The 18,448-nt window shown below is 35.1% G+C and overlaps 1 protein-coding gene across 1 annotated transcript in view; it reads right to left on the bottom strand.

Moving 5' to 3' along the window:
- MNAT1 (MNAT1 component of CDK activating kinase) overlaps nt 1-18,448 on the bottom strand; it is a 198,640-nt gene that overhangs the window by 120,224 nt on the left and 59,968 nt on the right. Inside the window, exons 4-5 of the mRNA XM_032405247.1 lie at nt 11,317-11,420; nt 4,318-4,458 (exon numbers count right to left, since the gene is read on the bottom strand). Of these exons, the coding sequence (XP_032261138.1) occupies nt 4,318-4,458; nt 11,317-11,420 (245 nt within the window). The remainder of the gene's footprint in view (nt 1-4,317; nt 4,459-11,316; nt 11,421-18,448) is intronic.

The raw sequence follows: 18,448 nt of genomic DNA, 5'->3' as shown, positions 1-18,448 counted from the left end.
TGTGTTCCCTCTCTCGCTGTGTCTCTCTCTGTCAAATAAATAAATAAAATCTTTAAAAAAAAAAAAAAAGTAAAAAAAAAATTATAATAAAATGTAAAATTAAGAGAGATTTTAAATGGGCTGTGGCCCAAAATAACTTTTGAAACCCATTACTATCTTTTCATATGTAAAAACTAACAGAAGAAAAATAAATTTCTTTGGCATTCCTTCTCAACTTATACTCTAAGTGAATTCAAATGCTCTTCCATACCTGGTATTTACTCTAATAAGTGAACGTCCTTGTGTAAAAGCAAGACAATGTGTTCACTTCAAAAAGGTTGCTAATCAATACTTCGGCCCATTTTAATCCTGGTTTTGCTTTCACATAAAAGGACCTAAATATTAAAATGTCTTGGTAATACAGCTGAAATTTAATAAAAAATAAACGTTCTAGGAGTCTAAAACTAATTTTGACATTAAGGCATACAATTTACTTCAATCTGCTTTATTCCATTTTAGCATTCAAAACTCTGAAGGCTGGGGCGCCTGGGTGGCTCAGTTGGTTAAGCAACTGCCTTCGGCTCAGGTCATGATCCTGGAGTCCCGGGATCGAGTCCCGCATCGGGCTCCCTGCTCGGCAGGGAGTCTGCTTCTCCCTCTGACCCTCCTCCCTCTCATGCTCTCTGTCTCTCATTCTCTCTCTCTCAAATAAATAAATAAAATCTTTAAAAAAAAAAAAAAAACTCTGAAGGCTGAAAATCTTTGTGAATGTTAAATTAGAATGAAGCAGGAGCTCTAACAACAACAACAAAAATCTACAGAGTAAAATAAACTATGGGAACATACATGCTCTCAGGAATATATAAAATGCAGATTCAGCCTTGCAAGTTATTTAATTTTTCTTAGCTTTCCAGTCTATCTTGAAAGGTTCTCTAAACTACATTAATTGCCTGAAGGTATACTGTTTAATATTTAAAGAAATTTTAATAAGACTGCCTGTAATACTCATTAAAAGCTTTATAATGACCATTTTTTAAAGATTATTTTAACTGACTTTAAGCAAGCCATCTGGCAAACAATATTTCTAATAAAAATCAGCTACTACATTTGACAACAATATTAGCCCTTAACAAAATTTAAGACATAACTGAAGAGAATTTTCAAATAGGAATATAAAAAGATTTAATAAGTCAGGACCTGTTTAAAAATCTTTTCCCAAACTGTTAAAAAAAATTGAATTTACAGTTAGGATTAAATAAATGGACTTTTTAGGCAACATTATGGTAAATGCTAAGCCATAAACATTAAGACCATAACATTAAAATCCTGTCACATACAGTATAACGTAATGCTTTTTAAAGGTTAAAAAGTGACCATTAGCACAAAAACCAAACCCAAACACAGGAGAAAAAAATTCTAATAAGTAGTACTTGTTGCCTAAATTAGATCCAGAGAATAATTCTAAGATTTAAGCTTCCAGACATATTTACAAATGCCAAATTATCTATTTTATAGAATCTAATACATGAACAAACATAGAGAAAGAAATAGAATGTGTTTTTTTACTTATTAGGGAACCCGAAAGATAAAAAGAAATTTAATAAATACTTTCAATTAGTCAATAAGAACTAAAACATATGGTCACATTTTAACAAAAAAATTTAATGATTATTAAAAAATTAAAGTAACAATTTTTAAAAATAAAATTAGGAAACCAGAAATTCAAAACGTACTGATATTCTAAAACAATCTATTGTAATTCATTGTTCTAACGAATACAGTAAATTGCTAAGGATTATTTAACCACCATGTTACATGATCTAAATGGTGAAGAAAGTATGTGCAGTAATGACTTGCAGGTGAAGAAAACAGGAAGTTGCGGGGGGGGGGGGCGGGTCTCACAAAAACCAATATTAACTCCAGATTATACACAATGTACAACATTGGCAGTTTCACATCTTGCTTCATGCCCCACTGAATTAAAGGGGAGCTTCATGCCAATAGCAGCTCAATGAGGCAGCAAAACTTATTACTTTGAGGGCTAAAAAAATATGCAAGAGTAATTGCTATGCAAAGCTAGCTAACCTCAAAATTAAATCTAAAAACTATTTAGATGCAGTATTTTTAAATGTTAAACTGTATCTTCATTTCATATCTAAGTACTATATTTTGAATTAATTCAATTAATTGAACAAAGGAGAAGGGTTACCAAGGAAAGTGTGTTCTTCTTTGTATAAAATGATGGGGGAAAGAAACTTTAAATAAAATAATTTTAACACTACACCAAAAACTAATGATGTAATGTATGGTGATTAACATAACATAATAAAATAAAATTAAAAAAAAATAATTTTAACATCAATATTTACTAATTCATTCTTTAAAGTTTTCAATTTCTCACAAGATAATATCAACAAAAAATGTGAAACACATGTGTCATTTCAACTGTTAAAAGCCACAACTGACACTTTATAGTTTCAAGAAAAATTAATGGAAACTGCTAAGGAAAATACCATATTCTATTTTATATGCTACTGTCTTCATTTTTAGAAACCAATTCATATTCCACTTATACAAAGTAGATAGGGTTTATGATAAGCATTTTCTATCTAAGCCTCATTAATGCCCTTACTTTTTCCTTTACTTTCTCACCTACTTCTAATTTAATTATCTTGCTTTCTCTTTTTATTCCTGGTTAGCTAACTTTTGGCCAAAAGAACAGTAGAAAAATATATACATACACATTTACCCAACCATACAGTAACAAACACCATATCAACTAGACCAAAGAATTAAAGTATGTTAACACCACATGGAAATTAATTAGAGGGGAGGGGGGTGGGGGGATGGGTTAGCCTGGTGATGGGTATTAAAGAGGGCATGTATTGAATGGAGTACTGGGTGTTATACGCAAACAATGAATCATGGAACACTACATCAAAAACTAATGATGTAATATATGGTGATTAACATAATAAAAAAAAGGTTCAAAAAAAAAGAAATTAATTATGTGGACAGAAAAGGAAAGAGAAGAATGCAAATAGATTTTCTGGAGAGGATCATTTCTACTGTGATTTTATCAATATGACCCCAGCTTATAAGCATCAAATAATATATTGTCAAATCTATGAAACACTTCATAAACCTTAGTTATTATTACTGCTGTTATCTAACAATGGTGAATACTTGGGGAGCTAACTATTGGGAAACACAAATAACTCACAAAACACTGCCATTTCTTTGGAAATGGCATTTGCATTTTCTCATGCAAAAATATGAAACACAGTTCTCACAGAGTAACTAGAATCACTATAAATTTCACCATGAAGCCCAAACACTTAAAAAGGAGCTAGTTAAGCAATGTCCACAATAGCCAAACTGTGGAAAGAGCCAAGATGTCCATCGACAGATGAATGGATAAAGAAGATGTGGTATATATATACAATGGAATATGCAGCCATCAAAAGGAATGAGATCTTGCCATTTGCAATGACGTGGATGGAACTGGAGGGTATTATGCTGAGCGAAATAAGTCAAACAGAAAAAGACATGTATCATATGACCTCACTGATATGAGGAATTCTTAATCTCAGGAAACAAACTGAGGGTTGCTGGAGTGGGGGCTGGGGTGGGAGGGATGGGGTGACTGGGTGATAGACACTGGGGAGGGTATGTGCTCTGGTAAGCGCTGTGAATTGTGCAAGACCGTTGAATCTCAGATCTGTACCTCTGAAACAAATAATGCAATATATGTTAAGGAAAAAAAAAAGGAAGAAGATAGGAGGGGAAGAACGAAGGGGGGAAATCGGAGGGGGAGACGAACCATGAGAGATGATGGACTCTGAAAAACAAACTGAGGGTTCTAGAGGGGAGGGGGGTGGAAGGATGGGTTAGCCTGGTGATGGGTATTAAAGAGGGCACGTTCTGCATGGAGCACTGGGTGTTGTATACAAACAATGAATCATAGAACACTACATCTAAAACTAATGATGTAATGTATGGTGATTAACATAACAATAAAAAATTTAAAAAAAAAAAGGAGCTAGTTATAAGAGAGCCAGTACTATTCAGGAGAAAATTGCTCTGAAAACAATGAGTTTTAGTCAGTAAGTTTAAAAACACATAAATAACCTATAAATAGTACACTGTCTAACATCAGTTATATTGCTCTCTCATCTGAAAATAAAACAGATATTGACAAACTGTTTTTTTTAATGAAGGAACAGAAGTTGAATATACCAGCATTGAATATACCAGTAGAAATGCCATTTAAATGCCATTATCCAGCATAATAAATAGGAAAGATAAACTCTGAATGCACTTAGCATTAATACATACCAGTTCATCTAAAAAAGCCTGCTTATTCTTCCTTTTTAGAATCTGCTGCAGTTGTTCTTCTTTTTGTATAAACAGTCTTCTTTGTTCATTTTCCTGTCTTTCTACCTCTAAAGCCTCTTCCAATTCCTCCTGTTCCCGAGTCTGAAACAGAAATATTTATATACAGCATGGAATAAATTTAGTAACCAAAATCAATCCTAACTACACTCTGACACTTTCTTTTTTAGAAGCATGAAACACACTAGTCACGGTTTAATAGAGCAGCATTTCTACTCTGAGGGAACTAGAGTTCATTTAATTTCATGTGGACATGGTACTATCAAAGAGAATGACACCTACCATTAAACAAACACCTAAACAAGTACACTGCACCCATCTGCAGGAAATGTGCTTAGTAATGGATTTATTTATAATTATTACAGATAGTTTCAAGTCATTCAAAACCAAAAACCCAACAAAAACAACAAAGAGACAGTCCATATACAGAGCTACTAACTGAAAGACTCCATTGAAAAGACTGGTTTATTTAATAGAAACAATTTCCAGAACATTCCAGATAATGAAAAGTTATCACTGTACTGAACTGCTTTTTCCCAAGCTGAAATAAGTCTTCATGATGCTAGAGTTCCAAATAGCATTCATTTAAGAGAAGCTGTAAAAAACTGAAGTTATTTTTTAACATAAGCACATAAATTTGTGCACTGAAAAATTCAAAATTCAAAGCTAATATGTAAACAGAATGAACCATAGTTCTACTCATTCTCCTTTAATGGAATTCCTCAGAAATAATTCCAGGCTCTGAAATTTATTACAATTCTAAGTCATACTTCAAAGCAATCGTATACCTAGTCTTTGCTCTTTAATTCTTATGAATGAAAAATACAGTAAAATCTAAATGGCTTTATTTTAAAGCTCTTTTTTTTTAATTTGACAGAACACTGAGAAATTATGGCACTTCAAGTAAATACAGAATAGAGGAAGAGAGCATAATAGGTTTGAGCATCATGAATATAATATATGAATAACGAAGACCTCAGAGAAAAATATATATTTTACATAAATAATATTTAAAACCCTCTATTTGATTTTTTTTTCAATTCACACATTAGATAAACAAAGTTCTCAAACAAAAAGATGTTTCACCTACAATTCAAACTCACTACTAGACCCAAAATTAAGTTTAGTATCTCGTCTCCCAAAGCTGATCATACTCCTATATTCCTTATGTCCACTAAGTGCACACCTACATCTCAGTCAACTCCATTTGAAACCATAAATTCAGGGAGCCTGGGTGGCTCAGTTGGTTAAGCGACTGCCTTCGGCTCAGGTCATGATCCCAGGGTCCTGGGATCGAGTCCCACATCGGGCTCCCGGCTCAGCGGGGAGCCTGCTTCTCCCTCTGACCCTCTCCTCTCTCATGCTGTTTCTCTCTCGCTCGCTCTCTAATAAATAAATAAATAAAATCTTTAAAAAAAAAAAAAAAAAGAAAAGAAACCATAAATTCATCCCTGTTTACTCCCTCTCTGCCCCCCCAACCCCCATTCCCCTTAAATCAGTTGCTACATCCTACTAGCATCTCTCCCTATAATTTTACAAACTCTTCCTTCTCTGTTGGCAAGGTTGCTACTCTAACTCAGGCCCCCAGTGGAGAAGAGAATTCAAACTTGAGCTACAAGAATTAGCAGGAATAAATGTAGAAAGTTAGGGGCTGAGATATGAAAGCTGGAAAAGTAAACTACTTGATTAGAGGCATATAAGCAGAAAAAGATGAGCCTTACAGTAAAATAGTGACATGTAATCAATTAAGTGTAACAAGTGTTAAAGAGGGTACAGTGAAAACAGAATCGATAGACTGGTAAACTCTCCTTGCAGTGATAAAGGACACACAGAGAAAGAAAAGATTTCATATAGAGTGTTGTGGGTTAAATGTATCCCCCAAAATATATGTTGAAAGTCTTAATTAACCCCTGGTACCTGTAAATGTGACCTTATTTGAAAACAGGGTCTTTGCAGATGTAATCAAGTTAAGATGGAGTCATACTAGAAATGCAGACACAGAGGAGAAGACCATGTGAAGACAAAGGTACAGATGAGAGTAACACTGAAGGTTGCTGACAACCACCAGACGCTAGAAGAGGCAAGGAAGGATTCTTCCCTAGAGCATTTAGAGAAAGCATGACCTTGATAACACCTTAATTTCAGAATTCTAGACTCTAGAACTATAATAAATTCCTGTTATAAGTCACCCAGTTTTTAATAATTTGTTACAGCAACCCTAGGAAACCTAAGAGGTTGAGCTAAGACCTCAAACAGTAAGTATTTGCCCCCATTAGAGAGTAGAACAGCTATTCAGGCAGACAAAACAAAGATGCAAAGACATGAATAAAGCTGGAATGAGTGGTATGGCCAAGTCATGAAGTATGGGGGTGGGGAAAAGTTCTAGATAAAACTGAAAAGGCAAGCAGAGGGCAGATCATGGAGGGTCCTCATACCACACTACGACAATGTGAGCCATACTAAGACAATCAGAAAAAAATGAGGGAAATTTGAGGGATAACTTTAGAAAGACAACTAGAAGCAGTAAAGTATACAGATCAATCGGGCCATCACTGAAAACAGGAAAACCAGAGAAGAAATGATGAGAGTCCTAAATAAGGTAATAATAATAATAGAAATGGAGGGGGAACCAGATTTGAAAAATGATGAGCAGAGACTATCAACAGTATAGTAAGACAGACCAGATATGGCTTGAACACTTGGATAAAGAACATAATAGTAGAAACAAGTGGTAAAGATTTAAAAATTCAGCTCTGGAATGCTGAATTAAAAGTGCCTATAATACATCAAGAAATAAATATCTATTAACTATTTATAGATATATGTATATATTACATAGTATAACTCTAGGAGCTCAGGAGAAAAAACAATGTGCTACAGAAACATTTGAGAGTAATTAGTATAAAGGGGTAACTCATAAAGAGAAGCACTGAAAGGAACCATGTTTTAGGAGTCAGGAAGGAAAGCTAAGCCTCTTAAGAAGATGAAAGGGGAAGGTGAGAGCAGCAGGATGAGGAATGGAGTAGCCCCACAGAAGTTAAAGAACAGGGTTTCAGTATCAAGGGAGGAGGCTACACCAAACACTGCCAACAGGCCAAATGAGATTCAGACCTAATAGTCTACCGTTTTTAACAATAAGAAACTGGTAGCCTCAATTTTCTCACTAAAATAGAATATGCGAGTATCCTGGACATAGTAGGCCTCAATAAATATTGATTAGCTAGCTAGTTTACTGAATAAATGGAAAAACAGCCATCATTAAAAATCAAACACTGGGGACAATGAAGAAGGTATTGGACTGAGAGAAGGGAAGCAGGTTGAAAACTAAAGGTCTCTGTGTTCTTCCTAATACTACCTTACCCAATCAACCTCCCTTGCCTTCACCTCCCACTCCTAATCCCTCAGTAGGAATTGGTATTTTAAACTCAAACTATCTCTCCAATTCATCCCCATCTTTCCATTTCTTGTTTAAGTCACCTCTAAATTCACCAACATAACTGCAATAACTTCCCATTGGTTTCCCAAACTCCAAGCTTGATTCTCTCAAATTCAACCTCCACCAAACCACTACATTTATTCTAACACAGGCAATACCTTATTACCACTTGGTTTAAAACCCTTCAATGAAAATCATCCACAGCCACGTTTTTATAACATTACTCCAAGGAATCTTGGAACTCTCTAATAAGATGCCTAAGGTACACTACAAAAGAGACTGAATAAATGGAAATTCAGCCTATCCCTCCTCCCATTATCACTTTAACAACAAAAGTATTCCAAGCAAGCTTTCATTTGAAGAAAAGGTTCACCTATTAAAACATAAAAACAACTGGGACACCTAGGTGACTCAGTCAGTTAAGCGTCCAACTCTTGATTTCAGTCATGATCTCAGGCTTGCGGGATCAAATCCCACGGTCAGGCTGTGCACTGGGCGTGGAGCCTGCTTAGGATTCTCTCTCTCCCTCTGCCCCTCCTGCCACTTTCTCTCTCTCCCTCTAAACACACACACACACACACACACACACAGCTGGTCTATTTAAGCCCAAATTACTTTTCATAATAAATTTCCTTATGTGACCTACGCCCTTTCTACTTCTCCAACTTCAACTCTCTCTCTCTCTCTATTGAACTTTGGCAATATAAAACTACTAAAACCTCTCAGAACTTCTTGCCTTTGCTTATGATTTCTTTCTGCCTGGAATGTCCTTGTTCAGTGTCCCTATTTCCACCCTTGTCCCATCTTCTTCACCTTAAGTTCTGCTTGTCCTTTAAGGCTCCCATTCAGGCATCATCTCACCTGGAATGCCTTTCCCAATATCATCAGAATGGATTAGTTATCCCTCCTCTATACTCCTATAATAACAAGCACACAGCACTTTCCACATGCTTATGACATTGTATTGAAATTACCTGGCTTCTTATTCATCTTTCTGTACAATATGCTTAGCAGATGTTCAACAAATGTTATGAACTGATTTTTTTTATTTTGCTAAACTGACATTCTACACAGCAATCTCTGCCGCTCATGAGAATCTAGAAAATTGAAAATAAAAATTAAGCTAATTTTAAATAACAAGTGTTGGCCAGATGTGGAGAAAAGGAACTCTTGTGCACTACTGGTGGAAATGTAATGGGTATAGCCAGTGTGGAAAACAATATGGAAGTTCCTCAAAAAATTAAAAACAGAAATACCATATGGTCCAGTAATTCCACTGCTGGATATTTACCCAAATAAAACGAAACAATGATTCAAAAAGATATGTGCACCCCTATATTTATTGCAGTATTATTTAGAACAGCCAAGATATGGGAGGAACCCAAGTGTCCAATGACAACTGAATGGATAAAAAAGATGTAATGTACATACACACCCTGCCCACACACACACACAAACACACACACAGGGATATTACTCAGCCATAAAGATAGGATGAGATCTTGCCATTTGCAACAACACAGATGGACCTAGAGGGTATTATGCTAAATGAAATAAGTCAGAAGTCAAAGAAAAATACCATATGATTTCACTTATATGTGAAATCTAAAAAAAATAAAACAAATGAATAAACAAACAAACAAAAAGCAGAAACAGACGAATAAATGCAGAGAACAAACTGGTGGTTGCCAGTGGGGAAAGGGGTCGGGGGAAGGCAAAATGGGTGAAGGGGAGAAGGAGATACAAGCTTCCAGTTATGGAATGAATAAACTAAGAGATAAAAGGTACAGCATAGAGAATATAGTCAGTGGTATTACAATAATGCTGTATGGTGACAGAAGATAGCTACACTTGCGATGAGAATAGCATATTGTATATGCTTGTTGAATCACTATATTATACACCTGAAACTACTGTTAACAATGTAGTTACAACTGTAGTTCAATGAAATAATAAATAAGTAGAATAGAATAGAATAGAATAAATATTTAAAGCTAATCTTCACTAAGACTCTACTTCAAGATTAGATCACAAAACTAATGATGTAATGTATGGTGATTAACATAACATTATAAAAAAAAAAAAGTCAGAAGATTAGATCACATTCAGTTTCTCCATGCTCACACTGATTGATGATAGGTACCAGCTCCATGAAACAAATAAGATCTCCTTAGCAGACAGCTCAATAATAGTTTCTCTATGTCAGAAATGGGTTGCTTTAGATGACTAATCATGCAGAAGACTTTTTTTCTTTTCTTCTTTGATACAACTTTGATGTTTTTAGAACAGTGAGACTTCAACATTCACAGAGACATGAAACGCAAGTTGCTGTCTTAGGTTAGTAAAAAGACATCAGCCATGTAAGTTAGTCCATACTTCACTGGCCACAAGAGAGCTGGGCTCTACTCAATGATACCAAGTTACTGGTAAAGGTCAACTAGCATCGTCTTAAAAAATGTGGTCCTATCTCTGTATGTTTATGCAATACCAAATACCCAGGTCAGTATCACTAGTAGTTATAACATTCTGCACAGAATGATTAGTTAATAAATGTTAATGAATTACTGACCAAATCACTTAGTTAAAACATAGCTAGGCATTAAACATTAATAGAATAAAAAGAATAAAAGCAGTTCAAATATTCCCATTGAAAGAATTTGTTTTATTCAATAACCTATCATTATAAAGTTTTCAGATAATTAGAAATTTCTGCCTTAAAATAGATAACCAGCTTGAAATTAGATTATTCTTTTACAGCAACTGTCAATATTTCCTAGCTTAAAATGCTGAATGAAAAAAAGTATTCACTTGAAAGGAACATCCTTCTATTAATGAGTTAAATGGGGCTAATGCAACAAGTTACCTAGGCATACCTATTTTGCATGTATTTTCTAATGTACCCAGAGAAGACTACTGGGCAAAGAGAGTCATTTTTATGGCACATTGATCCTCTAAGAAATGAAACACCTTTCTAAGGAAGTCAGGCTGGGTATGAATGGAATGAGAATGTAGTGTCAATTCCTTGAGAGCTTTATGGCAAGAAAGAAGTACCTAAATGAAACAGTCCTAAGACTATAAGGAGAAAGTCCTTCTAAACACAAAATGAAAACACAAGCTATGCGATCCAGATATGACTAGTATCATTTTGACCAACAATCACAAATTCCTGATAAAGTACCTCAAAAATAAGTACTTCTGCTTTCCTCCAAAACTAGAAAGGCAAGGGTTAAAGAAATAACAGCTAAATTGTGTAAGTTTGTATAAGTACAAATCTCTGCATGCCCACAATTCTTCCTTTACAGAATATATTTTAATAATGCTATCAAAGTTGTTATAGCTACAGTGTGCCTCCTATCTACGTGCCTATATACATATACAGTATTTCTGCTCTGGACTTCAGCTAAATTCTTTGTAAATTTAATTCGTTTTAGAGGAAGATAGCTTCTCAGGGATCATATGGAAGCATTCATTTCTAATACAAAAGAAGAAAATACTCAGCAACCAACCAGCTTTAACTTATTTTTCTGAATGACATCTTTGTTTTCCTTTTGGTACATCTCCATTTTCTTTTTGGTGTTATCCAAATCCACATTGTTGGTCAAGTTGAAAACTGCATCAGAAAGGAAACAATGACAGGAAATATAGTTTTAATATAAATCTTGAGTAGATAATAAATAAATTCATCACAGTGACTTAATTCATCAGGTTATTACTTACAGCTCCTTTTATGTCCTTTTACCTACTGGTTATTTTAGAGGCTAATCCTAGTTCAGCAACTATGTTTTCAAAGCCAACTATACAACTATCTGACTATCACACAGAATATCTAAATCTCTGAATCACCCCAGAAAACCTAAGATATATGTTTGCCATAATATTAGATTTGATTTTTATAGGCCCCAGTCTAACTTTAAAAGCATATAAAAGATTACTTAAATTTTTTAAGTAAAAAGAGTAAGTCTGGGATCTACTACACTGGTCAGAATCAATACTGAAAAGAATCTGTTAGGGCGCCTGGGTAGCTCAGTCGTTAAGCATCTGCCTTCAGCTCAAGTCATGATCCCAGGGTCTTGGGACTGAGCCCCGCATCAGACTCCCTGCTCAGCAGGAAGCCTGCTTCTCCCCACTCCCCCTGTTTGTGTTCCCTCTCTCGCTATACCTCTCTCTGTCAAATAAATAAATAAAATCTTTAAAAAAAAAAAAAAACTGTGCTGCACAAACAGAAAAATTATCCAAAAGAATAAAAAATATTATATATTTGTATAATTTACAGCAAACAAAAACAAGTTTTATTCTAAAGATTTTATTTATTTATTTGAGAGAGAGAAAGAGAGAGCACAAGCAGGGGGGAGGGGCAGAGGGAGAAGCAGACTCCCCACTGAGCAGGGAGCCTGACACAGGGCTCAATCCCAGGACCCTGGGATCATGACCTGACCTGAAGGCAGACACTTAACCAACTGAGCCACCCAGGCGTCCCCACAAAAACAAGTTTTATTCACATTCCAATGGTCTCCAACATGGCTGGACACAAGCCTGAATTATTTCCATATAGTCTAGATTTAAAAGAGTATGAAATAGAGCATAGGTTAACTAGGAAGGTATAGGATAAACTGGCATCCAGACTGAAGACTGAAATAATTTCATAAGAGAAGCCACTGAGGTATGTTCAAAAAAGTGATAAATTTTCAATGAGTTAGAATATTTTATAATTTTTAATTAATTTTTTATTAATTTTATAATTTTTATATAATTCCAACTCAAAAGAATGCCTTACTCCCTTCTAAGTTTACATATATAAATCAGTCACTATGGTACTCTGAATACCAACCAAAACCACCTCTTTTGGTATATACAAATTCATATTATAAAGTACCAACCCACTATCCTACCCTTTACAGCGTTTGCACCAACCTGTCTAGAGAAAAATCCGTATCATTAAGATTCTCCTAATCCATAATTCAATTCAGACCTCGCTTGGCTTCTCTGTAATCTTTCTCCATCCATTATTAGCCATTCTATCCCTTCTCCAATTACTTATCCTTACTTCCTGCTTGTCCTATAAACAGGTTTGATCTACCCTAAATAACTATGCTCTAAGCCATGTTTTTACAGATTTCTTCCTCATCTCACTCCTTCCTTTAACAAACATCTCAAATAGTTCCTAGATTTTTTCTTTTACTTTTCTCCTTTCTTTTTTTTCTTATTTGAGCATAGTTGCCACACACTGTTACATTAGTTTCAGGTGTACAACACAGTGAGTCAACAACTATAGGTTATGCTGTGCTCACCACAAGTGTAGTTACCATCTGTTAAATACAACCCTATTACACACTATTGACTATATTCCCTATGCTGTACCTTATATCCCTGTGACTTATGCATTCCATAACTCAAAGCCTGTATCCCCTACGCCCCTTCACCCATGTCGTGCATCCCCTCACCCCCTCCCCACTGGCAATATCAGTTTGTTCTCTATATTAATAGGTCTGATTCTACTTTGTTTGTTTTATTCATTTGTTTGTTTTTTAGATTTCACATATAAATGAAATCATATGGTGTGTCTCCTAAGGCAAGGGAAACAAAAGCCAAAATATACCACTGGGACTGTATCAAAATAAAAAGTTTTTTGCACAGGGAAGAAAACCATCAACAAAACAAAATGGCAACCTGCTGAATGAGAGAAGATATTTGCAAATGATATATATGATAAGGGGTTAATATATATAATTTATAAAGAACTGATACAACTCAACACCAAAAACACAAATAATCCGATTAAAAAGCAGAGGAGCTGATTAAACACTTTTCCAAAGAAGACATACAAATGGCCAACAGATACATGAAAAGATGCTCAAAATCACTAATCATCAGGAAAATGCAAATCAAAACCACAATAAGATATCATCTTACACTTGTAAGAATGGCTAAAATCAAAAAAGAAAGAGATAACAAGTGTTGGCAAAGATGCAGAGAAAAAGGAACCCTCGTCCACTGTTGGTGGGAATGTAAATTAATATAGTATCTGTGGAAGACAATATGGAGGTTCTTCAAAAAAGTAAAGGTGGAAATACCATATGATCCAGTAATTCCACTACTGGGTATTTACCAAAGAAAACAAAAACACTAATTCAAAATATATATGCACCCCTATGTTTACTGCAGCATCATTTACAATAGCCAAGATACGGAAGCAACTCATGCCCGTCAATAAAGGAATGAATAGAGAAGATGTGGTGTATACACACACACACACACACACACACACACAATGGAATATTAGACAGAAAAAAAGGTGAGATCTTGGCATTTGCAACAACATGGATGGACCTGGAAGGTATTACACTAAGTAAAATAAGCCAGAGAGAAAAAGTCAAATAGCTCCTAGACTTTTGGATTATAGAAGCTTATAAGAATTGAAAAGTAATATTGGGAGACCAACATAGGGTTACCTATTTTGTTGAGTAAGGCATTAAACATACTCTAAAGACCAATCTGATCCATTATTTCATTTTTATCTCCTCAAAAGGCCAAAGGATTTCAGAACATCAACTTATCATAATCACTGTTAAAAACCCAGGCTCACCTACATATGTAGAAAAAACAAAAGCAATCATCAATTCTATTATATGCAATTTTAAAACTCTAGGAGAAATGAGAGAAACCGAGAAACAATAGTCCTCTAGCTACTTCTCCAGCTTTTTTACCACAAAGTAGAAAAGAAAATAGTAATGGTGGTAAACCAGGGAATCTGGCTAATACGCAATGTAAGGCATTCCCCATAAATCGCACTCTGGCCCCAACACAAAACAAAGAAGGAGGCTCAAAACTAGCAACTGCCCTTAGAAAGTCAACTGTGATCCATTTGTTAATGGAGTGTGATTCTGCTATCTTTGCCACTCACTCACAATTTACTCCTTATATTTAACAGGTCATCTACTGAGCCACCAAACCCAATAATCTTTTACAACCTCTACCATCCTCAGTATCTATGCCCACTTAACAATACTGATCACTTATTTTTCCTTAGGCACTTTCTTCTCTTGACTAATTTAATACATTCTCCTGATCTGTCTCCTACTATTCCAACTACTCCTTCCTGTTTCCATCTCTGGCTCTTCTTAGTCTCTAAGTAATATGTATGATTCTGGCTTTTGCCCTCTTTCCTTCCCTCTCTATTCCTTGGGCAATTTCATCACTTCCCACAGTTTCAACCAAATAAATGCCAGGAAAAGCTGACACTATCTCAAAGTGCATTTCAGAAAGCCAAACACGTAATTATCTCCAAACCTGTTCCTCCTTGTAAAACCTTTATCTGTTACGATTCTCATGCTAAGACACCAAGATTTAACACCTGATTCATCTGACCCACTCTCCTTTGCATTCTACAAGCAGCAGTAACCAAATCCTACAGATTGTACCATCAAAATCTCTTTAAAGCTGTCCTTATTCTCAAAGTGCCCTGACAATATACCATGCCAGATCGTATTTCTCCCCAGATCATTTATAATAATCTCTGATTTAACTTCCTATCTCCAGAATCTTTGCATCTGACCCTACACTCTAACGCAATCCATAATATACAATGCTGTCACACTAATATTTCTGAAGTACACCTCTAATGACCTTGCACCTCTACCATCCTATAGTCCTCTCATCCCTTCTGCCTTTCCTCTTTTTACTAGAAAAAAAAACACTTTTAGAATTCAGAACCCTTCACAATCCGGCTATAACTATTTTTCTCTCTCCTTAATAAAGACCTCTCTTGAAAGTAGACCATCTGAATTTCCCAACTGTCCCCTACATTTCCTGTTCCAGTTCCTTTGATCACACCATTCTGCCTAGAATGCCTGATCCCCATTCTTACTACTGAAATTATACCCAATCTTTAAATGTCTACCCAAAAACTACCTTTTCTATGAAGTTCTCCCTGACTTCCCTAACTAGAAAGAATTTCCTTCTCTTATGTTGAAAACATTATTTACAGCTCATATAAAAATCTCTTTCTACTTCATATAATATGTATACACATACACAGTGTTCTTTACTTACACTTTATCTTGCACTCAAAGACCATATTTTATATAATCTCTGTATCATCCAGACATAAGGAAAGGAAAAAAGAAATTCAATGATTATCTATTCGGTTCCCAACACTATGGGGCTGTAAGCATACAAAGAATTTCCTATTTTCAAAGACTAAAGATCTCTCATTAAGGAGATCACCCCTAAACACATAAACTCAAGTAATAATACAGGACACTATAAGATTAAGTGACACAAGGAAGAACTAAAAGTATCCTTGCTTCATGCATTAAATAATATCTAGCACTGTGCTAGCTGTTGAAGAAGTATTTATTAAAGGAATAAACTGTCCTTTTAATGGAATCAGCTACCAATTAACCCTACTAAAACAAAGTTCTGATTATGTCATTCAGTCACTCAGTTCACTCATTGCTCCTGCATCCACAATGCCTTGAAAAGGGAAAATCCAATCTTATCTCTTACAACACTTTTCCCCTCTCTACTCTGTGAGTTCTGCAGATTCCTCAGAGCCTCTTCAAGAACCAATGGAAAGAAAGACTAAGCAATTCCAACCAGAGAGGCTTTGCTTCATTTGCTTGCTTGAAGTGATCCCTTCAAAATTTTGCTTGAAGAATACACTCTACATACACTGTGTGTGTATCAAGTATCTACGAAGTACATATGACAGGCACTATGTCCAGCATCTGGTCTAATTATATCACTTAATCCTCCCAATAACCTTATGAGATAGGTACTTCTATTACTCACTTTAAAGATAAGGTTTAAAGACATTAAATAACTAATCCAAGTTATACAACCAGTAAATGTTGTAACTAGGATTTTAACATAGGCTATCTGATTCCAAAGCCTGAACTTTTATCTACAACACTAGTTGTATTGTTTCTCTCAATGCCTGAAAAACACTGGTAGCACAGTTCAGCTCTTCCTCTGCACCTGTACAGGCTCCGCACTTTCCTACCATACTTGTGATCATACTGCTCCCAGAGAACCCATATCTTAGTACCAACCTCAACCCAGAACTGTGGATATCCATATCTGGCCCACCTTTCTATATGCAGCTTAATCACCAGCTCTTCTTTATAACTCACTTTGCAGGTACAATCTCTCCATCCCTGAATGCCCACAATACATTGCTCAATAACATACTGGTGGCACTTACCCACTTTCTACCCTATAAAATTATTTTCAATGTACATATCTATTTGACCTAATAGAGTGTTCACTGAGGGCAGATTGTAGGTCTGATTCATCTTTATCACTTCCAACACTTCAATAAAATATTTCCAGTACATACCCATTAAAATGACCAAAATCCAATACACTGACAACACCAAATGCTGACATGGATGTGGAGGAACAAGAACTCTCGTTCATTGCAGCAGCAATGCAAAATGACCCAATACTTTGGGAGACAGTTTATTTCTTACAAAATTAAACATACTCTCACCATTTTATCCAACAGTCACACTGCTTCGTATTAATCCAAAGGAACTGAAAACTATGTCCACACAAAAACCTGTACACAAATGTTTATAGCAGCTTTATTCATAATTGCCAAAGCATGGAAGCAACCAAGATGTCCTTCAATAGGTTAATGGATAAATTGTGGTACATCCAGACAGTGAAATATTATTCAGCACTAAAACGAAATGAGCTATCAAATCATGAAAAGACAAGGAGGAACCATAAATGCATATTATTGCTAAGTCAAAGAAGCCAATTTGAGAAGGCTAATACTATATGATTCCAACTACATTACAATCTTAAAAAGGTAAATCTACAAAGACAGAAAAAGATCAATGGTTGCCAGAAGTTAAGGGAGGAAGAAGGGACAAATAGGCAGAACACAGAGGAATTTTAGGGCAGTGAAACTATTCTGTAAAATACCATAATGGTGGATACATGTCATTATATATTTGTCCAAACCCATAAAATGCACAACATGAAGAGTGAGCTCTCATATAAACTATGGTCTTTGAGCAATAATGATATGTCAATGTAGGCTCATCGATTATAACAAATTTACCACTCTGGTGGGGGGATGTTGATAGCAGGGAAGTCTGTGCATGAGTGGGGCAGGTGGTATATGGGAACTCTGTACTTTCCACTTAATTTTGCTATAACTCTAAAACTGCTCTAAAAAATAGTCTATTAAAAAAAAAAAAAAAAGGAATTTCCCATCTGGTAAGAGCTCAAGAAATACTTGGGAATTACCATAAGAGAGGAAAAACTAAATAAACCAATGCTAATCTTTATTATTACCTTTATAATTACAGATTTAATTAAAATGATCTTTATAATTACAAAATTGAATTCTACAGAATGGCAAAGCAAGCAGATATAAAGTACATGAAAAAAATTATCTTGGTTTCTTTTGGTTATAAATCTGAGAAGTAAAGGTAATCAAATTGATATCCTATATTGAACTCTAACAGAATATTTAGAGCAGTTAAGGAAAACAAAAAGTTTATCAGCAAGCTAGACAGGGTACTACTGATTCAAATTTTCTATTAAGTAGAACCCAGAAATAGGTAAAGTTGAATCCTAAGTGAAATTTATCTGTATACAACTTTCTTTTATGCTTATTAAAAACTT

The sequence above is a fragment of the Phoca vitulina genome, unplaced genomic scaffold, assembly GCF_004348235.1.
Source record: "Phoca vitulina isolate PV1807 unplaced genomic scaffold, GSC_HSeal_1.0 scaffold7, whole genome shotgun sequence".
Taxonomy (NCBI): Eukaryota; Metazoa; Chordata; class Mammalia; order Carnivora; family Phocidae; genus Phoca; species Phoca vitulina.
The sequence above is the reverse complement of the archived record's forward strand: the minus strand, read 5'-3'. Positions and strand labels throughout refer to the sequence as shown.